Below are 25,932 nucleotides of genomic sequence, written 5' to 3' on the forward strand. Positions count from 1 at the left end.
GTGCACCACAATGGCCATATGCCAAGTGAACATAATCTATCAGCACTTCAGTGTGTTGTTCTGGCCAACATACTCTCCACTTCCCTGGATTATTTAATCTTTGAAGATACAGTACACCTTTATGTATTTTATATGAAGCCCTTATGTTAGTTGCGTCCGGATTGTCAAACTTGACCTTTACCGACTTGAGTGCATCATCATCACTTTGATATCTTCGCATATTCCGACATATTTCCCTAATTTTTTCTCTTCCTTCCGCTTTTTTTAAGTAATTCACCTCAAAAACATCTTCCCTATTCTTTACATTTTCTAGTGTCTCACATCCTTCCGGTAATCTCGACAAAGCATCCGGTACTGCATGTTCTTTCCCTTTAACATACTTGATCTCTATATCAAATTGTTGTAAAAACAGCGCCCATCTGGTTAACCTGTTATGTAACAATCTGCAGTCCTTCAAAAATATTAAAGCTTTGTGGTCTGTATGGACCACAGTCTTATGCCCCCATAAGAAAAGTTGAAATTTCCTAAAACCCCATACTATAGCTAAAGCCTCCTTCTCTGAAACCGTATAGTTTCTTTCGTACTTAGACATGGTTCTACTCGCAAATGCTATTTGTCTATGAGTTTTTTCCCCATCTATCATTACCTCCTGAAATATGGATACTCCCAATCCATAATCTGAACTATCTGTTGCCATGTGGAATGGTTCACACAGGTCAGGGTGCCATAACTTTATGTTTTTAGCCAAATTGTCTTTTAGCCGGTTGAATGCTGTTTCACATTTCTCAGTCCATATATACACACTGTTCTTCTTGAGTAGGTTGTTCAGATGTGGGCTATTGAACACCTGATCATCCACATACTTACGATAAAAGGAACAAAGTCCTATAAACGACTTTAGTTGTTTTTTATTCTTGGGAGCCGGACAATTTCTTATTGCTTTGACTTTATCGGGATCCTTTCCAATTCCCTCTGGTGTTACTATGTGACCTAAGAACTTTATTTCTTTCTTCACAAACTCGCATTTTTTCAGGTTCAGTGTCATTCCTCCTTTAATTATAGCTTTGAACACCCTGTCGCATAACTCCATGTGCTCTTCCCATGTCCTTGTAGCAATTAACAAATCATCTACATAAACCGTGATTATCGAACTAAGTTCACTCCCTAAAATTTTGTCTAAAGCCCGAATGAACACTGAAACGGAAGTATTTAGGCCAAATGGTACCACTGTGAAATGGTAGCATTTGCCATTGAATAAAAATGCCGTGTACTTCCTAGACTCCTCACTTAATGGGATTTGCCAGTATCCTGCAGTTAGGTCTAAACTAGTCATGTACTTTACACCATTAAACTTCTGCAATAAATTATCTATGTTCTCTGGACGATCCAACTCTCTCTTCACTACTTTATTCAGAGTACGAGCATCTATCACTATTCGTACACTTCCATCCTTCTTACCTACTATCACCAGTGGGTTATTATATGGGCTAGAACTCCGTTCAATGACCCCACATGAAACCATTTTATCAATTTCTTTTTGAACTGCTTCTTTCTTAGACACGGGTACATTATATGGTGGTTTAAAGAAAGGTTCATGCTCCTCTACCTCCATGCAGTACTCATAATTTATCACTCATCCCGGTTTGTCCGAAAATACTTCCTGATTTTCTTTCAGAATTTGCCATAGATCCTCCCTTTGGGCATCAGATAGTCCTTCCGTTTTATCCACTACATTTCGAAGGAGTGTCTCCTTATTTCCATCTTCAACTATCTGCCTCACCAGACACCAATCGAATTTTTGACCTATTCCTGAATCATGATCATCTCTAAATTCTACCCATCTCACCTGGTTCTCTTCCATTACTCTAGATGATTCAAATGGTATTTCTAATACCGCACTGTCAACTTTACAAACTATTATCCCTTTGTCACAATCTATAATTACTTTCTGTTTTATTAACCAGTCAATGCCTAAAATGATCTCGGCACTGAGCTCTGGAACTACTAAAAATGCATTCGAAAATTGCTTGTTTTTTATCTTAAATTCCATCATCACTTGATGTTTAACAGGTTTACTACATTTACCTGTCGCCCCTATCACTTTAACACCTGTTACTGGCATCATGACTACTCCTCGTTGCTCTTTGATCATCTCAAAAAATGCCTGCGAAATAGCACTTATTTGAGCACCCGTATCCAACAATACATATAAATCGTACCCACATACATTAATGGGCAGGATTGTTTGCATCCTATTGTCCTCTTTCATACTTTCTTTATCTTCCCATAATAAATCCTTTTCCACCGCCAAGTCTTGCCATATTATTTTTCCGGTTTTTATACTGACCATTCCATCTGGAGGTTTCTTTCTCCTTTTCATCCTAAATTCTTTCACCACTTTTTCCAATAGTCCTTCGTCTAGGCTCTTTAATGCCATCTCGTTCTCATTCGAATCTGTCATGCCTGAACTCTCGGTTGCGGAATCGGAAACTTCCTCTACTTCTTTTTCTCCCTGGATGCTTTCTGATGATTCTGACGATAATTCCTCCTCCTTAGAAATATTACCTTCTTCGGATTCAAATAATTCTCGCAAATTATAATCCATTTCTCTACTTTCCCTTTGTTGGATAGTGCATTCGCCACTCTTACTTTCATTATTTTCCCCTACTAATGGAATTCCAGTCTCACTCAACTCATATGCTTCAGTACTACAGGGATCACAACACTCTTTCTCTTGGTTAGATACACTTTCTCTAATTTCTTTAAAAGAATCTTCATCACAGTCATGTACTCTTGCTGTCACTAGGTACACATCATAATCGGTATGGCTCTCTAACACTGTCATATTCGGGTCCAAATTAATCACTTGAGTGGAAGATCTTTCTAATTGTGCTGGCTGGCTTTTGAGCTGATGTACATATTCTGCATACGAGGTAATTTCTGAATCGGCATGCGTCTCTGCACTATGCCCCTTTTTCTTATTCACCCTTTCCTCTTTAATTACTTCTCGATGCGATTCGTCGACTATTCGTACGAACCTTTTACCATAAGTCACATCACTCCTACCTTGCCCCTGCCTCTCTGCACAGTTGCCATCCCTACCGACAAACAACGCCTTCTCTGACTCTTCCATCATCAATTCGTCACTCTGACCTCGAATTGTACTTATTTCATTCACGTGAGCCTTCACATCCGACCGATATTCTTTTCCTACTTCATTTCCCTTAATAATTCCTCCCTGCTCTCTCTCCTCTGTTTGTATCCCTGCATTATACTTCGCAAAGTTTCGTTTATGTAACTGCTCTTCAGGCGAACGACGCACTATCCTACTATAGTACTGACTACTCCGATCTTCCCTATATTTGGGCCATTTCTTTCTTTCCGCGCGCGTTAGGCCCTTGACCTGCGCGGTATTTAGTTTTCCTGATTTTGATAATGCATCCCGTTTCCCTGATAGTGTCCTCTCCCTCGCTGAGAGTTACCTCCTCGACCTCTTCCTCTCATCATGTTAATTTGCGGTTCATTCCTACCACCTTTTACTATTCCATTCTGATTTCTGAAACCTCGAAACTCTCTAGTTTCACGCCACCTATCTTCATTCTCGATTTTTTCTAAAAATTCATCGAATGTTCGATGAGTGCCTCCTACATAACGCTTTGAATCGTCAGGTAGCTTTTTCCACAACTCCCACACTATCTCCGATTCTGATCTACGATCTTTAAGATACTCCAAACGCTTGAACCATCCTTCACAGTATTCTTTCATGAGCCCACGCCCATGTTCTGGCATTCTGGCGACAACGAATTCTCTCCACAACCTATCCCTCTGTTGTGTGCCCCAGAATTCCTCAAGGAACTTTTCTTTGAAGTCTGTAAACTTCAAATTGTCGATATCCAAATTCAATCCCCAACGTTTAGCATGACCTGCTAAAGCGTCTATTACTAAATTAATTTTTTCTTTATCCGACATGTCTGTTGGTAAGACACGTTCACAATTTTTTATAAAATCCATTGGATGCCATCCACCTTGTTTCTTTTGAGGATCGTATTTTTCCTCCCTACTCAGTATTTCCGATTTTTGCATTACCAATGGGATACCACTACAGTTAAGAAACGTCTGATTCTGAACTTGCCGACTTAACAATTTTATCTCATTGCGCAGTGTTTCAATATCAGCTGCCGTTTCTTTAACAATCTCTTTCTTTACCACTGGTACTATCACCTGTAATTTACTTTCAATTATCGGTTCTAATTTTTTACTAACCAAAGGTTCCACTGATTTCTCTATTTTCTGAATTTCGGTATCAAATCTTTTCTCTATTTCTGTGACTTTTCTCTGAACATTTGTTATTTCAGCCCTAATGCTATTTACTGATTTGTTTACCTCTGTGATACGTTGGCTTTGCGTATTCAAAATATCTAAATTGGCGTTTATTTTACCAGATAGGTTTTCATCCAGTTGGGATATATGACTAGCCATTTCTGCTTTCAAACTAGCATTCCCTTCTCGAATTTGCGCCATCATACTATTTAACAAACTTGTTAATTCCATATCCTCTCCCTTGTGACTTGCATCCACAGATACATTGGGTTCACTTTTCACTACCTTTGGTTTCACTTCCCGTTCCTCCTGTTTTGTGGGTGTGGATTCATCTATAGTATTTTCCAACCCTACAACAGTATCTATGGTCCCTAATTCTGGGTCTGACCTTGTAATGTTTTCGTCTTGCTTGTTACTATTCGACTCCATCTTATGCTGCTGTATTTCGTGCCTAATTGAAATGTTGATTAAACCAAGTATTACTTGTTTAACTCCTACTATTGGACTTTCTTTTGCTGCTTTGCAGGTTGTCGTCTTGAACTTACCAATTGTGGTATATTTGTCTACAACAGAAATTAAAATTTAAAATTTTCTTGAAACTACAAGTTTATATGAAACACTTTTATTGCAGCCATTATTCTACAAACTTGGTAAGTCCTGTCACGGTCGCCACATGCGACCGAACCGCCGAATCTTTCCATCAGTAAATGGGGTATGTTCTCAACTGACTCGGTTGTTTTAACCCCCTCCATCGACAGAATGACCCGCTTCCTACTTCCGTATGTATAAAACCGATACGGACTTGTAGCTGTCACGCCTTTGCGCTTACTGCTACGTGTTTTAACCGTAAATAGCTCAGTCCTAATGGTAAGAGGTAGTAGTGGATTCACGTTATTAATCTTTGAAGACAGTACAGCTGCCACAAGCTCAGCTCACTTTTACTCCACTCCTACCCTCGCCATTGCACCACATTAACTAGGTGCTACATGGACCTTGCTAAATTCACTTGCGTATACATTTTTGACCGTTACTCGCCAGTATTTACCTATTGGATTAGTACACTCCTAACCGGACTATTTCTCAAAGAGCTGTGATGATTGAACGGGTTCGATCCACGGCCTACAGTGCCCTACAGTTCACACGGTAACACTGCCTACCTGACCCACTTAACTTGGTAGTGAGCTTATGTATCCAATCACCACTGCTAACAGCAGTGGGTAATCCTATCAGCACGACGAGAGCAGCAGACTTACCGTCGAATCCTCCTGAAATTACTTATAACTATGGTCGCCAGCTCTGAAGGAGCAAAAGAATAAATCAATTTTTTGGCTCGTTTCAAAGTGAAACGGCTTGAGTTGAATTTTAAACTTAATTCTGAATATTACTATTTCTGATCATTCTAGGTGATTCTACAAAGCAAATACTCTCTCAATTTCTGTGAGTTGGCTTGGTAATTACCACCAAGACAATTTAAGCAACTTAATTTAACAAACTTCTACCCTTCAACTTATTTAACGATTTTGGGATATTACTCTTTGGACAATTGCTATAGAATTAGTTAAGTGACTTTACTTGAAAGGTTACTCAGAAAAATTTAAGTAACTATAAATAGGCGACTCATTCTGGTGTGACCATTGCTCTTTTCTACATTCTTAAACGCTAAAGTATTCTACAACCAAAAGAATTGTAAATGAAAGAGGCGATGGTGGCCTCAGTCTGATTTCACTACACTATGTTTCAGGTTACTACACTTTACAATGAACAACATGCGTCGTAATTTTACTCATTACTATATTCTGTCCTCTGCACTTGCACAAAAGAAAACTGGTATTCTCCTTTTACATGTATACAAAGTTCGACTTAACAGTTTCAAGCAGTCTTGCCTTGGGTAGACGTGTCGGTGCTGGTGGTGAGATGCCTGTGGCTAACGCAGCTCTTCACGCCTCATGCCCTTAATGGCGGCTGGAACTACGAGCTGTAGCACTCGTATAAGCTACTGCACGTCCGCCATAAAATCTGGGCGCAGGAACTCTTACAATCAGCCCCAGTGGCATAGAGACGGCTTCGACAACCATTCGTTGCGTTCTAGTCCACAAACGGCGACGATATTCGCCTCTTCGCTGTTGCACAATCACTTTTGCGTGAGCACAGTTACGCACGTCCGATCACGTCAACACTCCCCAGGCCATTGCATTGTTCAGTCCCTGTGTCTCCAGCTACCTCTAGCTATGCTTGTATCACCAAGAGTGGGGGCGTTCCCCTACCATCTTATCACCGAAATCATTTAGTATTTAAGAATATTTATATTTATTACCCTGGAGTTCATACCAGTCATAATAATTTACTACTAGCGCCTTATAACATTAAATCATACACTAATAACTTATAATTACCAAGAAAAAGAATACATTTGACTCCGAGAGCTTAGCGCATTGTCTGAGACAGCGCTAATTCCCAGTTTCGCCAATAGATGGCATCAGGGTGCACTCCCTGGCAGTCTCACACCAGCGCGCCCGTCTCCGACGCGCGGGCTCCAAATTACTGTCAGCCCACCATCATTTCAGTTCCGTTACACATGCCCCACTTCTTATTGAAGTATCTAACAGTGATAATTCAATAAGAAGTCTCTCCTATAATGAATCTGAAATTTTCATTAAGCTTTTTACCAAGGGTTTTCCCTTTCTTACTGATACACCTCGGTACTTATATTACTTATTTAAAATTAAACACCAATTCTTTCTATCTTTCCTGCTAAACATTACATAAATGATTTGCATATATTCTTTACAATTTTCTTACATCTAAACACAGTACACTTTAAACATCTTTTTTACAAAAATTTTAAATACACTTCTTTTATCTCAGGCAAGTAAAACACACGTTATACGCCTATTACTTTATAGCCCGTCCTTTTCACTTTACCTCCTCACTTTTCTACCTCTTCCACAACACTTATTTACACATCTTTCTTAGAAGCTCAGTCTTTCCCAGTCTGTTTAGTCTCTACTTAAACTAGAAGTTTCATTAGAATACTGCAACATATTTTAGTGAACATTTACCTTTCACATAGAACAAAAGAAACAAAACTATTTACATATTGGTTTACTTTAATATTTATTTATATATTTATTTTCAATCTGGTAGAATTCGTGGCTCATACCTTTTGAGATCCACTATGTTTCTTACTCCCAGGCGTTTGTCTGTTAATGGGTACTCTAAATAATAAGCATTCACATTGGGTATGGACACTATTTTAAATGGTCCATTATATATATATTTAAATTTGCTGATCTCGTTATTAATTTCACTTGACTTTTCATGTGTTTTTACAAGAACGAGATCACCTATTTTGAATTTAGGATTCCTTACTTTTTCGTCATGACGACGAATTCTCGCATCTGCTTGTTTTCTCATCTTGTCTTTTACTAAGTTCTTTTTACTATCATAATCTAATTCAACTCTATCTGGAAATTCTAGTAGGTCTTCTACTAGACTTTTACTTCTCGTCTTTTTCAGGATTTCTTCTGGAGTAAATCCAGTGCTCTCGTTTGTTAATGAATTCATGATTTCTTCGAATTCACTCACATACATACCCCACTTCTTGTGGTTGCTATGGCAGTACGTCCTAAATAACCGACCTATCTCACGCATATATCTTTCTGCCGGATTGCTTGATGGGTGATAAGCTGAGATATGTACCACTTCTACCTGTTTCTCAGTTATCCCATCCTTCCACATTTTTGAGCAAAACTGAACACCATTATCTGATAGTATTCTCTTTGGCTTCCCTACTTTCACAAAATAATCACACACCATTTTATCATACACAGCTCTGGCAGTAGCTTTTCTCAAGGGATATAGCTTTATATACTTTGAGAAAAGTTCAACTGCTACAAATATGTACACAAAACCCCCCATGGTTTTCGGTAATGGTCCAAAGATATCTACTGCTACTATTTCTAATACTTCATCAGGTTTTATTGATTGCATGGGCCCTTGATTAGTTGCATTGGTTACTTTCGCCTTTTGGCATAGATCACAAGATCTTATCCTCTGTGCTACCCTTCGTGCCATGTTGTTAAAGGTAATGCATTCATCTAACTTATCGGTACACTTCCGTGCACCACAATGGCCATATGCCAAGTGAACATAATCTATCAGCACTTCAGTGTGTTGTTCTGGCCAACATACTCTCCACTTCCCTGGATTATTTAATCTTTGAAGATACAGTACACCTTTATGTATTTTATATGAAGCCCTTATGTTAGTTGCGTCCGGATTGTCAAACTTGACCTTTACCGACTTGAGTGCATCATCATCACTTTGATATCTTCGCATATTCCGACATATTTCCCTAATTTTTTCTCTTCCTTCCGCTTTTTTTAAGTAATTCACCTCAAAAACATCTTCCCTATTCTTTACATTTTCTAGTGTCTCACATCCTTCCGGTAATCTCGACAAAGCATCCGGTACTGCATGTTCTTTCCCTTTAACATACTTGATCTCTATATCAAATTGTTGTAAAAACAGCGCCCATCTGGTTAACCTGTTATGTAACAATCTGCAGTCCTTCAAAAATATTAAAGCTTTGTGGTCTGTATGGACCACAGTCTTATGCCCCCATAAGAAAAGTTGAAATTTCCTAAAACCCCATACTATAGCTAAAGCCTCCTTCTCTGAAACCGTATAGTTTCTTTCGTACTTAGACATGGTTCTACTCGCAAATGCTATTTGTCTATGAGTTTTTTCCCCATCTATCATTACCTCCTGAAATATGGATACTCCCAATCCATAATCTGAACTATCTGTTGCCATGTGGAATGGTTCACACAGGTCAGGGTGCCATAACTTTATGTTTTTAGCCAAATTGTCTTTTAGCCGGTTGAATGCTGTTTCACATTTCTCAGTCCATATATACACACTGTTCTTCTTGAGTAGGTTGTTCAGATGTGGGCTATTGAACACCTGATCATCCACATACTTACGATAAAAGGAACAAAGTCCTATAAACGACTTTAGTTGTTTTTTATTCTTGGGAGCCGGACAATTTCTTATTGCTTTGACTTTATCGGGATCCTTTCCAATTCCCTCTGGTGTTACTATGTGACCTAAGAACTTTATTTCTTTCTTCACAAACTCGCATTTTTTCAGGTTCAGTGTCATTCCTCCTTTAATTATAGCTTTGAACACCCTGTCGCATAACTCCATGTGCTCTTCCCATGTCCTTGTAGCAATTAACAAATCATCTACATAAACCGTGATTATCGAACTAAGTTCACTCCCTAAAATTTTGTCTAAAGCCCGAATGAACACTGAAACGGAAGTATTTAGGCCAAATGGTACCACTGTGAAATGGTAGCATTTGCCATTGAATAAAAATGCCGTGTACTTCCTAGACTCCTCACTTAATGGGATTTGCCAGTATCCTGCAGTTAGGTCTAAACTAGTCATGTACTTTACACCATTAAACTTCTGCAATAAATTATCTATGTTCTCTGGACGATCCAACTCTCTCTTCACTACTTTATTCAGAGTACGAGCATCTATCACTATTCGTACACTTCCATCCTTCTTACCTACTATCACCAGTGGGTTATTATATGGGCTAGAACTCCGTTCAATGACCCCACATGAAACCATTTTATCAATTTCTTTTTGAACTGCTTCTTTCTTAGACACGGGTACATTATATGGTGGTTTAAAGAAAGGTTCATGCTCCTCTACCTCCATGCAGTACTCATAATTTATCACTCATCCCGGTTTGTCCGAAAATACTTCCTGATTTTCTTTCAGAATTTGCCATAGATCCTCCCTTTGGGCATCAGATAGTCCTTCCGTTTTATCCACTACATTTCGAAGGAGTGTCTCCTTATTTCCATCTTCAACTATCTGCCTCACCAGACACCAATCGAATTTTTGACCTATTCCTGAATCATGATCATCTCTAAATTCTACCCATCTCACCTGGTTCTCTTCCATTACTCTAGATGATTCAAATGGTATTTCTAATACCGCACTGTCAACTTTACAAACTATTATCCCTTTGTCACAATCTATAATTACTTTCTGTTTTATTAACCAGCCAATGCCTAAAATGATCTCGGCACTGAGCTCTGGAACTACTAAAAATGCATTCGAAAATTGCTTGTTTTTTATCTTAAATTCCATCATCACTTGATGTTTAACAGGTTTACTACATTTACCTGTCGCCCCTATCACTTTAACACCTGTTACTGGCATCATGACTACTCCTCGTTGCTCTTTGATCATCTCAAAAAATGCCTGCGAAATAGCACTTATTTGAGCACCCGTATCCAACAATACATATAAATCGTACCCACATACATTAATGGGCAGGATTGTTTGCATCCTATTGTCCTCTTTCATACTTTCTTTATCTTCCCATAATAAATCCTTTTCCACCGCCAAGTCTTGCCATATTATTTTTCCGGTTTTTATACTGACCATTCCATCTGGAGGTTTCTTTCTCCTTTTCATCCTAAATTCTTTCACCACTTTTTCCAATAGTCCTTCGTCTAGGCTCTTTAATGCCATCTCGTTCTCATTCGAATCTGTCATGCCTGAACTCTCGGTTGCGGAATCGGAAACTTCCTCTACTTCTTTTTCTCCCTGGATGCTTTCTGATGATTCTGACGATAATTCCTCCTCCTTAGAAATATTACCTTCTTCGGATTCAAATAATTCTCGCAAATTATAATCCATTTCTCTACTTTCCCTTTGTTGGATAGTGCATTCGCCACTCTTACTTTCATTATTTTCCCCTACTAATGGAATTCCAGTCTCACTCAACTCATATGCTTCAGTACTACAGGGATCACAACACTCTTTCTCTTGGTTAGATACACTTTCTCTAATTTCTTTAAAAGAATCTTCATCACAGTCATGTACTCTTGCTGTCACTAGGTACACATCATAATCGGTATGGCTCTCTAACACTGTCATATTCGGGTCCAAATTAATCACTTGAGTGGAAGATCTTTCTAATTGTGCTGGCTGGCTTTTGAGCTGATGTACATATTCTGCATACGAGGTAATTTCTGAATCGGCATGCGTCTCTGCACTATGCCCCTTTTTCTTATTCACCCTTTCCTCTTTAATTACTTCTCGATGCGATTCGTCGACTATTCGTACGAACCTTTTACCATAAGTCACATCACTCCTACCTTGCCCCTGCCTCTCTGCACAGTTGCCATCCCTACCGACAAACAACGCCTTCTCTGACTCTTCCATCATCAATTCGTCACTCTGACCTCGAATTGTACTTATTTCATTCACGTGAGCCTTCACATCCGACCGATATTCTTTTCCTACTTCATTTCCCTTAATAATTCCTCCCTGCTCTCTCTCCTCTGTTTGTATCCCTGCATTATACTTCGCAAAGTTTCGTTTATGTAACTGCTCTTCAGGCGAACGACGCACTATCCTACTATAGTACTGACTACTCCGATCTTCCCTATATTTGGGCCATTTCTTTCTTTCCGCGCGCGTTAGGCCCTTGACCTGCGCGGTATTTAGTTTTCCTGATTTTGATAATGCATCCCGTTTCCCTGATAGTGTCCTCTCCCTCGCTGAGAGTTACCTCCTCGACCTCTTCCTCTCATCATGCTAATTTGCGGTTCATTCCTACCACCTTTTACTATTCCATTCTGATTTCTGAAACCTCGAAACTCTCTAGTTTCACGCCACCTATCTTCATTCTCGATTTTTTCTAAAAATTCATCGAATGTTCGATGAGTGCCTCCTACATAACGCTTTGAATCGTCAGGTAGCTTTTTCCACAACTCCCACACTATCTCCGATTCTGATCTACGATCTTTAAGATACTCCAAACGCTTGAACCATCCTTCACAGTATTCTTTCATGAGCCCACGCCCATGTTCTGGCATTCTGGCGACAACGAATTCTCTCCACAACCTATCCCTCTGTTGTGTGCCCCAGAATTCCTCAAGGAACTTTTCTTTGAAGTCTGTAAACTTCAAATTGTCGATATCCAAATTCAATCCCCAACGTTTAGCATGACCTGCTAAAGCGTCTATTACTAAATTAATTTTTTCTTTATCCGACATGTCTGTTGGTAAGACACGTTCACAATTTTTTATAAAATCCATTGGATGCCATCCACCTTGTTTCTTTTGAGGATCGTATTTTTCCTCCCTACTCAGTATTTCCGATTTTTGCATTACCAATGGGATACCACTACAGTTAAGAAACGTCTGATTCTGAACTTGCCGACTTAACAATTTTATCTCATTGCGCAGTGTTTCAATATCAGCTGCCGTTTCTTTAACAATCTCTTTCTTTACCACTGGTACTATCACCTGTAATTTACTTTCAATTATCGGTTCTAATTTTTTACTAACCAAAGGTTCCACTGATTTCTCTATTTTCTGAATTTCGGTATCAAATCTTTTCTCTATTTCTGTGACTTTTCTCTGAACATTTGTTATTTCAGCCCTAATGCTATTTACTGATTTGTTTACCTCTGTGATACGTTGGCTTTGCGTATTCAAAATATCTAAATTGGCGTTTATTTTACCAGATAGGTTTTCATCCAGTTGGGATATATGACTAGCCATTTCTGCTTTCAAACTAGCATTCCCTTCTCGAATTTGCGCCATCATACTATTTAACAAACTTGTTAATTCCATATCCTCTCCCTTGTGACTTGCATCCACAGATACATTGGGTTCACTTTTCACTACCTTTGGTTTCACTTCCCGTTCCTCCTGTTTTGTGGGTGTGGATTCATCTATAGTATTTTCCAACCCTACAACAGTATCTATGGTCCCTAATTCTGGGTCTGACCTTGTAATGTTTTCGTCTTGCTTGTTACTATTCGACTCCATCTTATGCTGCTGTATTTCGTGCCTAATTGAAATGTTGATTAAACCAAGTATTACTTGTTTAACTCCTACTATTGGACTTTCTTTTGCTGCTTTGCAGGTTGTCGTCTTGAACTTACCAATTGTGGTATATTTGTCTACAACAGAAATTAAAATTTAAAATTTTCTTGAAACTACAAGTTTATATGAAACACTTTTATTGCAGCCATTATTCTACAAACTTGGTAAGTCCTGTCACGGTCGCCACATGCGACCGAACCGCCGAATCTTTCCATCAGTAAATGGGGTATGTTCTCAACTGACTCGGTTGTTTTAACCCCCTCCATCGACAGAATGACCCGCTTCCTACTTCCGTATGTATAAAACCGATACGGACTTGTAGCTGTCACGCCTTTGCGCTTACTGCTACGTGTTTTAACCGTAAATAGCTCAGTCCTAATGGTAAGAGGTAGTAGTGGATTCACGTTATTAATCTTTGAAGACAGTACAGCTGCCACAAGCTCAGCTCACTTTTACTCCACTCCTACCCTCGCCATTGCACCACATTAACTAGGTGCTACATGGACCTTGCTAAATTCACTTGCGTATACATTTTTGACCGTTACTTGCCAGTATTTACCTATTGGATTAGTACACTCCTAACCGGACTATTTGTCAAAGAGCTGTGATGATTGAACGGGTTCGATCCACGGCCTACAGTGCCCTACAGTTCACACGGTAGCACTGCCTACCTGACCCACTTAACTTGGTAGTGAGCTTATGTATCCAATCACCACTGCTAACAGCAGTGGGTAATCCTATCAGCACGACGAGAGCAGCAGACTTACCGTCGAATCCTCCTGAAATTACTTATAACTATGGTCGCCAGCTCTGAAGGAGCAAAAGAATAAATCAATTTTTTGGCTCGTTTCAAAGTGAAACGGCTTGAGTTGAATTTTAAACTTAATTCTGAATATTACTATTTCTGATCATTCTAGGTGATTCTACAAAGCAAATACTCTCTCAATTTCTGTGAGTTGGCTTGGTAATTACCACCAAGACAATTTAAGCAACTTAATTTAACAAACTTCTACCCTTCAACTTATTTAACGATTTTGGGATATTACTCTTTGGACAATTGCTATAGAATTAGTTAAGTGACTTTACTTGAAAGGTTACTCAGAAAAATTTAAGTAACTATAAATAGGCGACTCATTCTGGTGTGACCATTGCTCTTTTCTACATTCTTAAACGCTAAAGTATTCTACAACCAAAAGAATTGTAAATGAAAGAGGCGATGGTGGCCTCAGTCTGATTTCACTACACTATGTTTCAGGTTACTACACTTTACAATGAACAACATGCGTCGTAATTTTACTCATTACTATATTCTGTCCTCTGCACTTGCACAAAAGAAAACTGGTATTCTCCTTTTACATGTATACAAAGTTCGACTTAACAATTTCAAGCAGTCTTGCCTTGGGTAGACGTGTCGGTGCTGGTGGTGAGATGCCTGTGGCTAACGCAGCTCTTCACGCCTCATGCCCTTAATGGCGGCTGGAACTACGAGCTGTAGCACTCGTATAAGCTACTGCACGTCCGCCATAAAATCTGGGCGCAGGAACTCTTACAATCAGCCCCAGTGGCATAGAGACGGCTTCGACAACCATTCGTCGCGTTCTAGTCCACAAACGGCGACGATATTCGCCTCTTCGCTGTTGCACAATCACTTTTGCGTGAGCACAGTTACGCACGTCCGATCACGTCAACACTCCCCAGGCCATTGCATTGTTCAGTCCCTGTGTCTCCAGCTACCTCTAGCTATGCCTGTATCACCAAGAGTGGGGGCGTTCCCCTACCATCTTTTCACCGAAATTATTTAGTATTTAAGAATATTTATATTTATTACCCTGGAGTTCATACCAGTCATAATAATTTACTACTAGCGTCTTATAACATTAAATCATACACTAATAACTTATAATTACCAAGAAAAAGAATACATTTGACTCCGAGAGCTTAGCGCATTGTCTGAGACAGCGCTAATTCCCAGTTTCGCCAATAGATGGCATCAGGGTGCACTCCCTGGCAGTCTCACACCAGCGCGCCCGTCTCCGACGCGCGGGCTCCAAATTACTGTCAGCCCACCATCATTTCAGTTCCGTTACACGCCCTTCTTTGTTTTATAAATGGATACTTATTTTTCAAAGTAATGTTAAAAGACTTGAGTTTGGGCATTTTTCTAATGTTACAAACCACAAACATGAATTGTATGATTGTACACGTGTGTCCGAACATTCCAGTGCAAACTAAAACTAAAAAATGTTGCCGCATGTCAAGTTCGCACTCGCACAATGTGACAGTGGCAGCATCTGTCTTGTCGTCGCATTTTACTCGCTCCCTCTTCTTCACGCCGCCAGCTCTGCCACTATCACCAGCCGGTTTCGAATGTAATGAATATAAGCAGGTAGGGGATACATCTGATCAGTTATAGTTCGGTCTGTTTGTAAAAGCGGGACACTTTTGCTGTGGCTGGGGATAACGGGACAGCCTGGAAGCTGGACTGTCCCGCCAAAAACGGGACGTATGGTCACGTTAGTTATAGACAACAACGAAACACTTCTCGATACTCAAGTTTCGTACGCAGACGAATCAAAATGTAATAAACGCTGATATTATTTTGCTGCTTTTTAATAAATGTGTAGAATTAGAAGTTTTTCTGGATGCACTTAAGGTATCAAAAATTGTCCCAGTCTATAAAAAAGGATACAAACATCTTCCCCAAAGCTAGACACCAGTCTCCATTGTTCCTACATTCTCAAAGATATTTGAGGCACTGATACACACAAAAATAAGCAGCTTCTTTGAAAAACACAATATCCTATGTAGCAATCAGTTTGGTTTTCAAAGGGGAAAAACGCAACAGGGGCTGTCCTGGAAATCACTGACCAAACCTTAACAGCTTTTGAAAACAATAACATGGTATCACTGATTTTACGTGACCTAAGCAAAGCTTTCGATTGCATTCCTGTTGATGTACTACTGGGGAAACTAGAGTTTTAAACAATTTGTTTCAGTCAGAAAAGTAAATTCTTCCATAATGGAAATCAGCACAGGTGTGCCATAAGGGTCTATCCTTGGACCCTTCTTCTTCATTGTAGCTATTAATGATTTACCTAAAAACATAGCCCACCCTGCCATGTGTTACGCTGACGATACAACACTACTTACCACACATCAGAACATTTCAGATCTGAATAACCTAACAAAAGAAACACTTGATAAGGCACTGGGTAGGTTTGCAGCCAATAAGCTCCTGTGCAATCGTGATAAAACCCAACAACTTATAATGGGAACATCAAATTAAGTGGGCAAAAAGTCGGTAAAACTCTTAGGTATTCACGCTGACTCAAAACTCTATTCGGAGGAACATGTGAATCACTCTCAGGTGGCATACCTCATCTTGAATCTGAGGGAGGTAGTGACTTGGAGTATCTTAGGGTGACATACTTTGGGCTATTCCAGCCACATATTTCATATAGTCTGATTATATGGGGGCACTCCCCTCACATCAAGGACATCTTGAAATTACAAAAAAAAGTCTTACACATAATATGTAAAAGAGGTCATAGGAGCACTGTTGTCCTCATTTTTTCCAGACTCAGAATACTCACAATTATAAATTTATACATCTATGTGTCTGTACTCTATGTCCAAAATAATATTTCAGAATTTATTGACAGAGGAGAAATACATGAACACAACACCAGGGCTAAGGGTAATTTAAACATACTGCGCTGCCACAGATTAGCAAGAACAGGAAATTCCCATGAAGTAAACCCACTCAAAATGTTCAATAAACTGCCAATTCATGTTCAGTCTATGGACATTTTTTTTTTTCAATTAAGTGGTACAGCTGGTTGTCAGATCTTCCATTCTGTGACATTAAAGATTTCTTTTTAAATGCCTGAGGAGGATATTAGCATTTAAAATTTGTCTGTAGTTAAACATATTATTGTGTGCTGTGGTTAACCGTGTGTAATTACATAGTGTGTACAACAAACAATACAATACTTATTATATTAGATTATAGTATAGCTTATTGCATTAACTTTTAGAAGCTATCCTGGTGTAATCTGATACACTGCCATGCTTGAAATGTATTCTATAATGTACTGATACTTGTTTATTTTATTATTCTGTATGTACTAGTACATCCTGTATGACGAAGCCAATATCATTGTAAAATGATCTATGATGGATAAAATCCTTGATTCTTGATAGTGGAACCAAGTTCTTGAAAAATAATTAAATCAGATTTATTCATAGAGTATGCACCTTGATTTAGAAAAAATTCAGAAAATATCTGTTCCACAGCATTTTGCACCATTTGTTAATTGCGTGTACAACATTTCATTTTAATGGCTTTAATAGCCAGTGAGAAAATGTATAAATATTCAAAAATTTAAAGTTCCTAGGAAGCATAAAAGAATAAAAATTTAGAAGCATGACTTGGGTATCTCATTAGAGAAATAATTTTTGGATGCACTTCTGCTGCGAATGCAGATCTAACAATTTGAGATTCTATTTCTATGATATACATATAAAATATCAGTTGCTTTTTAAAATCTCGAGATTTTGATGGAAAAATACATTCAAATTAACATTGTTATATTAGTTTCTTTGGCACAACTTCCATTTTCTCACAACAAGATGGCAAGTAATGTTCCTGCTGTGTACTTGCTGGGCTAACTTCACAGCTTCTTCACTGTAATATTACATTCTCTCTTACACTTAGCAAACTCTTCACTGAATAGAAGTTTGCTATTCCTGTCCTCAGTACAGTCGTTGGCACATTGTTTATTGCAACTGTGAAGCATATCACTTCTGATTAATCCTGCATAAATCAAAGTCTACTTTGCTTAGAACAGCAAGGCCTGTATCTAATGGGGGTAAACCGGGATACCTGCCCCGGCGGCAATTTCAGAAACGCCAAATTCATATTCCTGAAGATAAAAACCTTGTTTCACAAAGCGCCCATCATCCAACACAAGGTGCTCTATTGATTATTCATATGATTTTGACACGCATCCCAGTTGGTTTTGGAACATTTTTGAACATATTCTAAGTTGATTTCTGAAGGAATCGTAACTTGATTTTTTGGATGCCTTCATAGTGTACGAGATGTCTCTGTCTCTTTGCCAGGGGAATCCCCGTCGCATCTAGCTAAATTAAATACTTGCAGCCGGCCAAAGTGGCCATGCGGTCGCTAGGCGCTGCAGTCTGGAACCGCGAGACCGCTACGGTCGCAGGTTCGAATCCTGCCTCGGGCATGGATGTGTGTGATGGCCTTAGGTTAGTTAGGTTTAATTAGTTCTAAGTTCTAGGGGACTAATGAACTAAGAAGTTGAGTCCCATAGTGCTCAGAGCCATTTGAACCATTTTTTGAAATACTTGCACACTTCAAATGAACGCGGACGGGTGAGTGCCAATTGCTGTTTGTTTATGTGGTTGATTGGGTGAGCGAATGATCAGCGTTGTAATAAGTATTAACGGAATCCATAGACTCAAATTGCCAGAGTAGAAATAAACGACTAACTGGTAAGAAAGACTAAATATTATCTTCTCGATGTAACCAAGAGAATGAAATTTTGACAGAAGATTTTCGCCGAATCGCTTCACTACCTGTTGTACAAGTCCCTAATTAGCAGCCGTTTTAAGTTCTATTCTGGGAACAGAGCAGAAAACGCGTGGTACGAACACGTAATAACGCCTAACCGGAGAATAAACGTGGGGTAAGTGAACCTGTGATACTGGTAGGGTTAGTAAAATAACCGGAGAATAAGTTTTGACAAGGGCAGGATTAGTTACAGACTTAGTGTTGACGAGATAGTTTGTTAGAACGAGGAAGGCGAAGAAATGGGACATCACACAAATTGTATGGAAGAATATGAAGATTCCAAATTAGGCCTAATTGGCGTTTGATATTGGTATTTCGTGAATTGTGTGCAATCGTGTTGTTTATGTAGATGAGGTACATTAAAATGACCATTTATGCTAAAACAGCCTAAATTATTTGGCGTGTGTTACAATTGCTGCAATATTAGAAAGGCCTATTTCGTTTTATTTAGCAGACAGTGACAAAATAGACGTAATCAAATCGAGAAACCATGACAGTCTTGGGTACTGTTCGTATCAACAGCTTTTTCAGTATTAGACAACGACTTTTTGATTTTTCGTGAAGCAAAACGTTTGACGAGGTAACAGATTCTTTCACAGAAAGGAAAGCGCGCCGTGTGAAGCTTTAGCAAGATTAGAGAGAAAAAAAAATACTGGGACATAAGGACTGAAGAAATTTGAACTGTCTTACTTGTCTCTTTTGTCTTTACTGGTTTTATGTTTCCTATATTTAATTTTATGTCACACAAAAGAGAAAGTTATTAGCTAATAGGCAATAAAGAATGCAGATTTTCTGAAGAGATCTCATTCTCCCGGTCACAAATAATACCCCTCGGTATTAATTGTTTATCTTTCTTTTTTTTTCAAGCGGGTTAGGATGTCAAACAGGCCGACTGGGACCAGGAGGGGCACCACGCTTCAGCTCCACAGAACGAAATACAGGGATCTGCGACAGAAGAATGTTGTGGGAAGAGGCGCAGCACTACACTTTGACACCCTTACAACCGAATAACATGTCTTACATTTCGTCCAAAATATATGTTTTATACATCAAACTCTTCAGAAATATATGCGCTACAAAATGAACATATTTTTGAAAAACTTTTTATTTTTGACGTCCTATTTCAAATGCTCATGGGGGGTGGTGGAGGGGGGGTACCACATCAAGTTTTTGCCCTGGTTCGGAAATATCTTAGATCGTGGGCTTTGAACAGCATCCATAATTATTGAGAAGTTGCGATAGTTTGCTGATGTTAGCCACACTGCAACATCGTTTCCAGTAACGCTCTCAACTGTTTGTAATGTGGAGTTGATTCCTGGTCCTGTGTATGTGTACACTTATGAGCCCAGAAAGCAAACTGCTTTAGTTTGATTTGTAATGCTTTTTAATTCAGTCTAACAATACAGCTTCACAGGATGTCAAAGTGTGTCTCAAAATCTTATTGTTAATTCAACGGAAATAATTTTTCTTTAACCTACATGGATTTTAAAGCTTTCTTATAGTGAAGAAAACATAGCCAAATGATTGTGTAGAAAGTCATACTTCTGGACCCCAAAAAATTACTTATTTACCAATTAAATAGTATCAAAAAGAAACCAGAGTTTGATTTGATAATACTGCTTGTTCACGACCAACTGGTAGGAAGCACATCTGTTGGTTTCACTTGTCAGATAAAGCTGCCACTGATTTCACTTATATTCCAAGAAAAAAAACCAGTCTCGGAATTTTTTGACTGCACAAACCTTCCTCATGAATCAGTGTACCTGTTAGAGAAAACTGTATCAAAATCCCTACATTAGCTCCTGAGATTTTATTTATTTATTTTTATTTATTTATTTATTTACGTCCTGAATCTTTGTGGTACATATACCATACCTTAGATGTTGGACAAAATGATATTACATTAATATACTGTTACATTGGTGTATACATTACATTTATAAATTGTTACATTTTTATATTGCTATATTGTTACATTACATTTTTATATTGATACAACCAACTTATTTTTCAAGATACTGTGTTACTGAGTAAAAACAATTTTCCAAGAGATATGATGTTACAGATTTTTTAAAGCTATGGATCTTGTTTATGGCCTTTAGATTACTTAGCAGCTTATTAAACAAATGTGAACCTGAGTGATATACACCTTTCTTGCACAGTGTGGTATAACAATGATGTCTGTGTATGTCACTATTTGCCCTTGTATGGTGTTCATGTACAGATTTATTTTGAATAAATACATTTCCATTTTTTAGCATGCTTTTCTTTAGGAACATTACAACTTCTAGTATATAGATACATGGTAGGGGTAGAATCCCCAGTTCTTTAAAGAATGGTTTGCATGATTTTCGGCTGTTGGCATTTTTCATTACCCTCACAATCTTTTTTTGTTTCCGAAATGTGGTTATGCAATGAGGACAATTTCCCCAGAATATGATGCCATATTTTAATAGGGAGTGTATGCAAGCGTAATACACAGCTCTAACTGTTTCAGGACTTGTGTTGTTCCATATAATCCTCATCGCATAAGTCATTTTGGATAGTTTAGAATTTAATGAAGTGATGTGGGAATTCCATTTAAGATTGTCTTGTAAGTAGATGCCAAGAAATTTTGCTTCACTGACACTGTTAATTCTTTGGTTTTCCATTGACATGTTTGGTTTTAATGGGTTTTTATTTTGTTGTGTATGGAAGTGTAAGACGACTGTTTTTTGAGGGTTTATCAGTAATTTATTCCTCATAAACCACTCTGAGACATTTTCACTTGTGACTTTAGCATTTAAACTTAGAGCCATTTCATTTTCACCTTCAATTAATATGCTTGTGTCATCTGCAAATAGCACTGGTTCGGAGTGTTGAACGTGTAGGGGGAAGTCGTTTATGAAAATTAGGAAGAGAAAGGGACCTAAAATGGAGCCTTGTGGTACACCGTGGGTTAATGTGGAAGGTTTCGATTGATAAGCTTGGAGTTCGTTTTTTCCCATGTGTTTTACCTCTGTTATCTGAGAGCGATTTTCTAGGTAGGATTTCAGCCACTCGTGTGGCAGGCCTCTTACACCATACCACTCTAACTTTCTTAGGAGAATTTCATGGTCTATTAGATCAAATGCTTTTGTTAAATCCAGGAAAATCCCAGAAACATTTTTGTGACTATCCACTGAATTTAAAATACGATTTATGAGGCTAAAAGTGGCTGTTTCAGTACTGCACTGAGGCCTGAAGCCATGCTGACATCCTGAAATCATATTTTTTTTGTTAAAGAAATCAGTTAGTTGTAGCAGAACTAGTTTTTCAATGATTTTTGAAAAACCTGATAGGAGTGACACAGGCCTATAGTTGACCATCTGCTGCCGATCGCCCTTTTTGTAAAGGGGTACAACTTTTGCACTTTTTAACTGTTGTGGGAAAATACCACTTGATAGTGAAGAATTGCATATATCTAGCAGTGGTGCGAGTATCTGTTCAGCTGATACTTTTATGATATAGTCTGGCACATCGTCAACTCCGGCTGAATATTTATTTTTTAATGACTTTATACTGTTTAACAGTTCTTCCCTACTTATTGGACGGAGGAACATGGATGTATTTGTTACACTATTTCCAGAAATTTCCTGTAATATTTTGTTTGATGTTTTTCCCATTTGTTCCTTCGCTAACTCACGAGCAATATTGGTGTAGTAAGAATTGAAGTGGTTAGCAATTAATTTTGGATCAGTGATCTTGCTGCCCGCCTGTGACAATACAATATTTTTGTGTGTTTCCACCTTTCCAGTAAGTCTCTGTACCGTATTCCACATTGTCTTAGCTTTGTTTGATGATTCCATAATAAGTTTGTCATTTTCCCTTAATTTTGCTTCCCTTATTACACGACTCAGAATTAACTTGTATTTTTTGAAGTGGTGAGCAAATTCAGGGCTGCTATCTGTTTTTGATAGTGCAAAAAGTTCCCTTTTTCTTCTACATGATACTTTGATCCCTGATGTAATCCAAGTTTTGGGTTTACTGGGGCCTTTACAAATTATTTTCTTTTTTGGAAATGCAATTTCGAAACAATGTCTATAAATTTCCATGAAATTATCCAGCTTTTCATCTGTGTTGTAACTGTTGTAGATTTTATTCCACGAGTGGGTACTTAGCATATGTTTGAAATGCTCAATATTTTGCATGCTGAATTTTCTCTTGTAGATAGCACTTCCATTGCTAGACAAATCAACACTTCCGCATATGGCAAGTAGCTGTGCATTGTGGTCACTGTAGCCGGTATTAAAGTTTTCTGAGGTGTGCATGTCAGTGTTTACAAAGATCGGATCAATAAGTGTAGCACTAGTTTTTGTTACGTGTGTAGGGGAGTTTATTTTAGTGCACAGGTTATATTCTTGAATAATATTAAGGAATTTTTCTCTTTGGTGGCTGTGTGTTAAGAGGTCAATATTAAAATCGCCACACAGAACTATAGTTTTGCAAGTATTTTTAAGTTTCCCTAGTGCAAGGTCAAGTTTTTTAAAGAAAATGTTTACATTGCTGTTGGGTGATCTGTAAACACACAATATTAAAGTTTTTCGTGATGTTATTTCAATAGCTGAGGCTTCAAAGTGTTTTTCGCTTCCTAAGTGATGTACACAGTCTATTATCTTATAGTCTATGTTTTCTTTTACATAAATGCAGCTTCCTCCAAGCTTTGTTATTGATCTGCAAAAGTAGTTTGCCAGAGTGAAACCGGTTATGTTTGAATACTGTAAATGGTCCTTCTCTAGCCAGTGCTCACAAAAACATAAAACTGATACCTCCTTCCACTCATTCCTAAGAAGTACATTTATTTCATCAAGTTTGTTTGGTAGAGACTGTACATTTTGGTGAACGACTTTTAAAGTGTATGTATAAGTTTGTTCTGTAACACATTCCCCTGTGGCACCCTCAGCTACTCTAAAAAACCTTTACCTGTCCCTTGGAGTGTGTTTCTTCCCAACCATTTATCTAATGTGTTTTGGCCCATTTTTGTGTTATTCGTTCTTTCCTTGGGTTTCATCCTTCCTTGTGAGTCAATTTGGACCCCTTTAACATGTTCTGCTTTATTTTTTGAGCTTTCATTGCCTGTTATGAGCCAATTATCCAACGTACTGGTAAGTTTTCTAGTGTAATGCTTTACAAAATTATATATTTTCTCTGTTAGGTATTGTTTACCAGCATAATTTAGATGAAGTCCGTGTCTGGTGTGCATGGATTTTTCAAGAGTGCTTACATCTATTACATTTGCATGCTCAAATTTTCCACAAACATCCTTTATGTCAGAGTTTATCTTAATCACTAATTGATTCACACATGACCAGGAAGGTAGGTCATGCCTCTGTGGTTGGTTAATAACTAACATATTCGTGTGGGTTGTCTGCTTCAGTACACATTTAAGAGCTATTTTTATTTCGTTGGCTTGATCCGTTGCAACATCGTTCGCACCTCCAAAAATTACCACGTAGTCTGATGGTCCAAAGTTTTTACAAGAGTTTTCAATTGGTTTTGTTACTTCCGAAAAACAAGCTCCTGGTTTCACGAAACCCATGACATTGTAGCTTGGTAAAAGGCTTGACACTCTTTCTGCAATTTGACGACCGTGACTGTCGGCGAGTATAAGGACCTGTCGATTAGCTTTCTCATGCAGACAGAGAAAATATGGCTGGGGTCTTTTATTTGGTAATGTATACAGATGCTTCTGCATGAATAATTTATGCTAAAGCCAACATCAGACCGTAAATTATCCTCTGACTAATGAAGTTTAGTGAAATACTACATGAACAAGAATTAGGCAATTTTATGTACACATGGTATATGTATTATGCATAATGTGGAAAAGAAAAAAATATGTATTTATTTAAGGAGCAAAGTTGTTACAAATAGTGCTGTTCCACCCTGCTATGCCTCAAGCCTGATGATGGTGCTGTTGGATCTGTCTCCACCCTGGAGAAGTAAATGCAAATTAGGCCACTTTGTGCTTAATTTAGTATGGAAGGATCTTGTATCCAGCAGATCCACTGATGTCAAAGCAACCTCATTATCAGTGGAATTCTCAGTGGCACAGCACTGCATGAAATTTGACTTGTGAAGAGAATGGTGCCATCTGTGCAGTATGCCCTCTTCTGACAAATTAGTCAAATGTATACACCTGTTTGTAGATGGTACAAACAATACAACACACAGCAAATCATGTATAGTCTAAGAAACATCAGTTGAAGAAATTTTCTTCAACATTAACAAATGGCTCCTATTGTTTAAAAAAAAAGTCCTACATCCTGTTTAGAAATTGTAAGATGTTTCCAGCCAGTATATGTCAAATATATGACAAACAGATAGAAGGAGGTGACAATGTTAAATTCTCAGGGTTAAGCTTTACAGTAAATTCATCTGGAAGGAGCATACCACAGAACTACTGAAGCACCTAAGCAAATATCTATTTGCAATCCAAATGATGTCAGGCATCGATGATATAAAAATAAAAAAGCTAGCTTGCATTGGAGTTAACTCATCAATCCAAGGTAGACTTTTCCAGTACAAAATCAATACTGTAAGAATTTAAAAAATTTTCTGAAATGTATTTTATTTCTTCCAGACATTTTTGCCTTCTACTTTAATGCAATTAGTGACAGAAGACTAACACAAAGAACTGTTAGTAATCACATACTTACATAAAAAATGTGGAGCGTTCTATAATCTGCAAATATTGCATATGAAAACAAAACTGAATCATTCTGGATTCCACTGAATATGCCTAAAGTAAAAGCGAAATGTGCCTGGAAAATTAAAATATATTGCAGCAAGAAAAGGCAGTTTTTATTTACAAAACAAACATTTCAATGAGAAACACTGTATTTGTGGTGTGAACTCAATAACACCCTAGAAAGGCTTTTTAAGGAATTAGGAATACTAACTACTGCTTCTTAACATATTTATTCCATAATGAAATTTATATTAAAAGAATATCTCTTTTTCCAAACCAACAGCTCAGTTCATGGAACTGACAGTACAAATAAGAATAATCTTGACAAAGATTTAAAGTCAGTAACTTTGGTCCAAAAAGATGTCAGTTATTTAGAAACA

General features: G+C 38.1%; 1 protein-coding gene across 1 annotated transcript in view; it reads right to left on the reverse strand.

The window, feature by feature from the left end:
- The window catches only part of LOC124775226 (intracellular protein transport protein USO1-like), a 38,719-nt gene extending 14,163 nt beyond the window's left edge, over positions 1–24,556 (reverse strand). The window contains exons 1-5 of the mRNA XM_047250064.1: positions 23,785–24,556; positions 12,525–13,321; positions 10,782–11,712; positions 4,087–4,883; positions 2,348–3,403 (exon numbers count right to left, since the gene is read on the reverse strand). Coding sequence (XP_047106020.1) covers positions 2,348–3,403; positions 4,087–4,883; positions 10,782–11,712; positions 12,525–13,321; positions 23,785–24,556 — 4,353 coding nt within the window. The remainder of the gene's footprint in view (positions 1–2,347; positions 3,404–4,086; positions 4,884–10,781; positions 11,713–12,524; positions 13,322–23,784) is intronic.
- Between the last annotated feature and the right edge of the window lie 1,376 nt (positions 24,557–25,932).

The sequence above is a fragment of the Schistocerca piceifrons genome, chromosome 2 (assembly GCF_021461385.2).
Source record: "Schistocerca piceifrons isolate TAMUIC-IGC-003096 chromosome 2, iqSchPice1.1, whole genome shotgun sequence".
NCBI classification, from domain to species: domain Eukaryota; kingdom Metazoa; phylum Arthropoda; class Insecta; order Orthoptera; family Acrididae; genus Schistocerca; species Schistocerca piceifrons.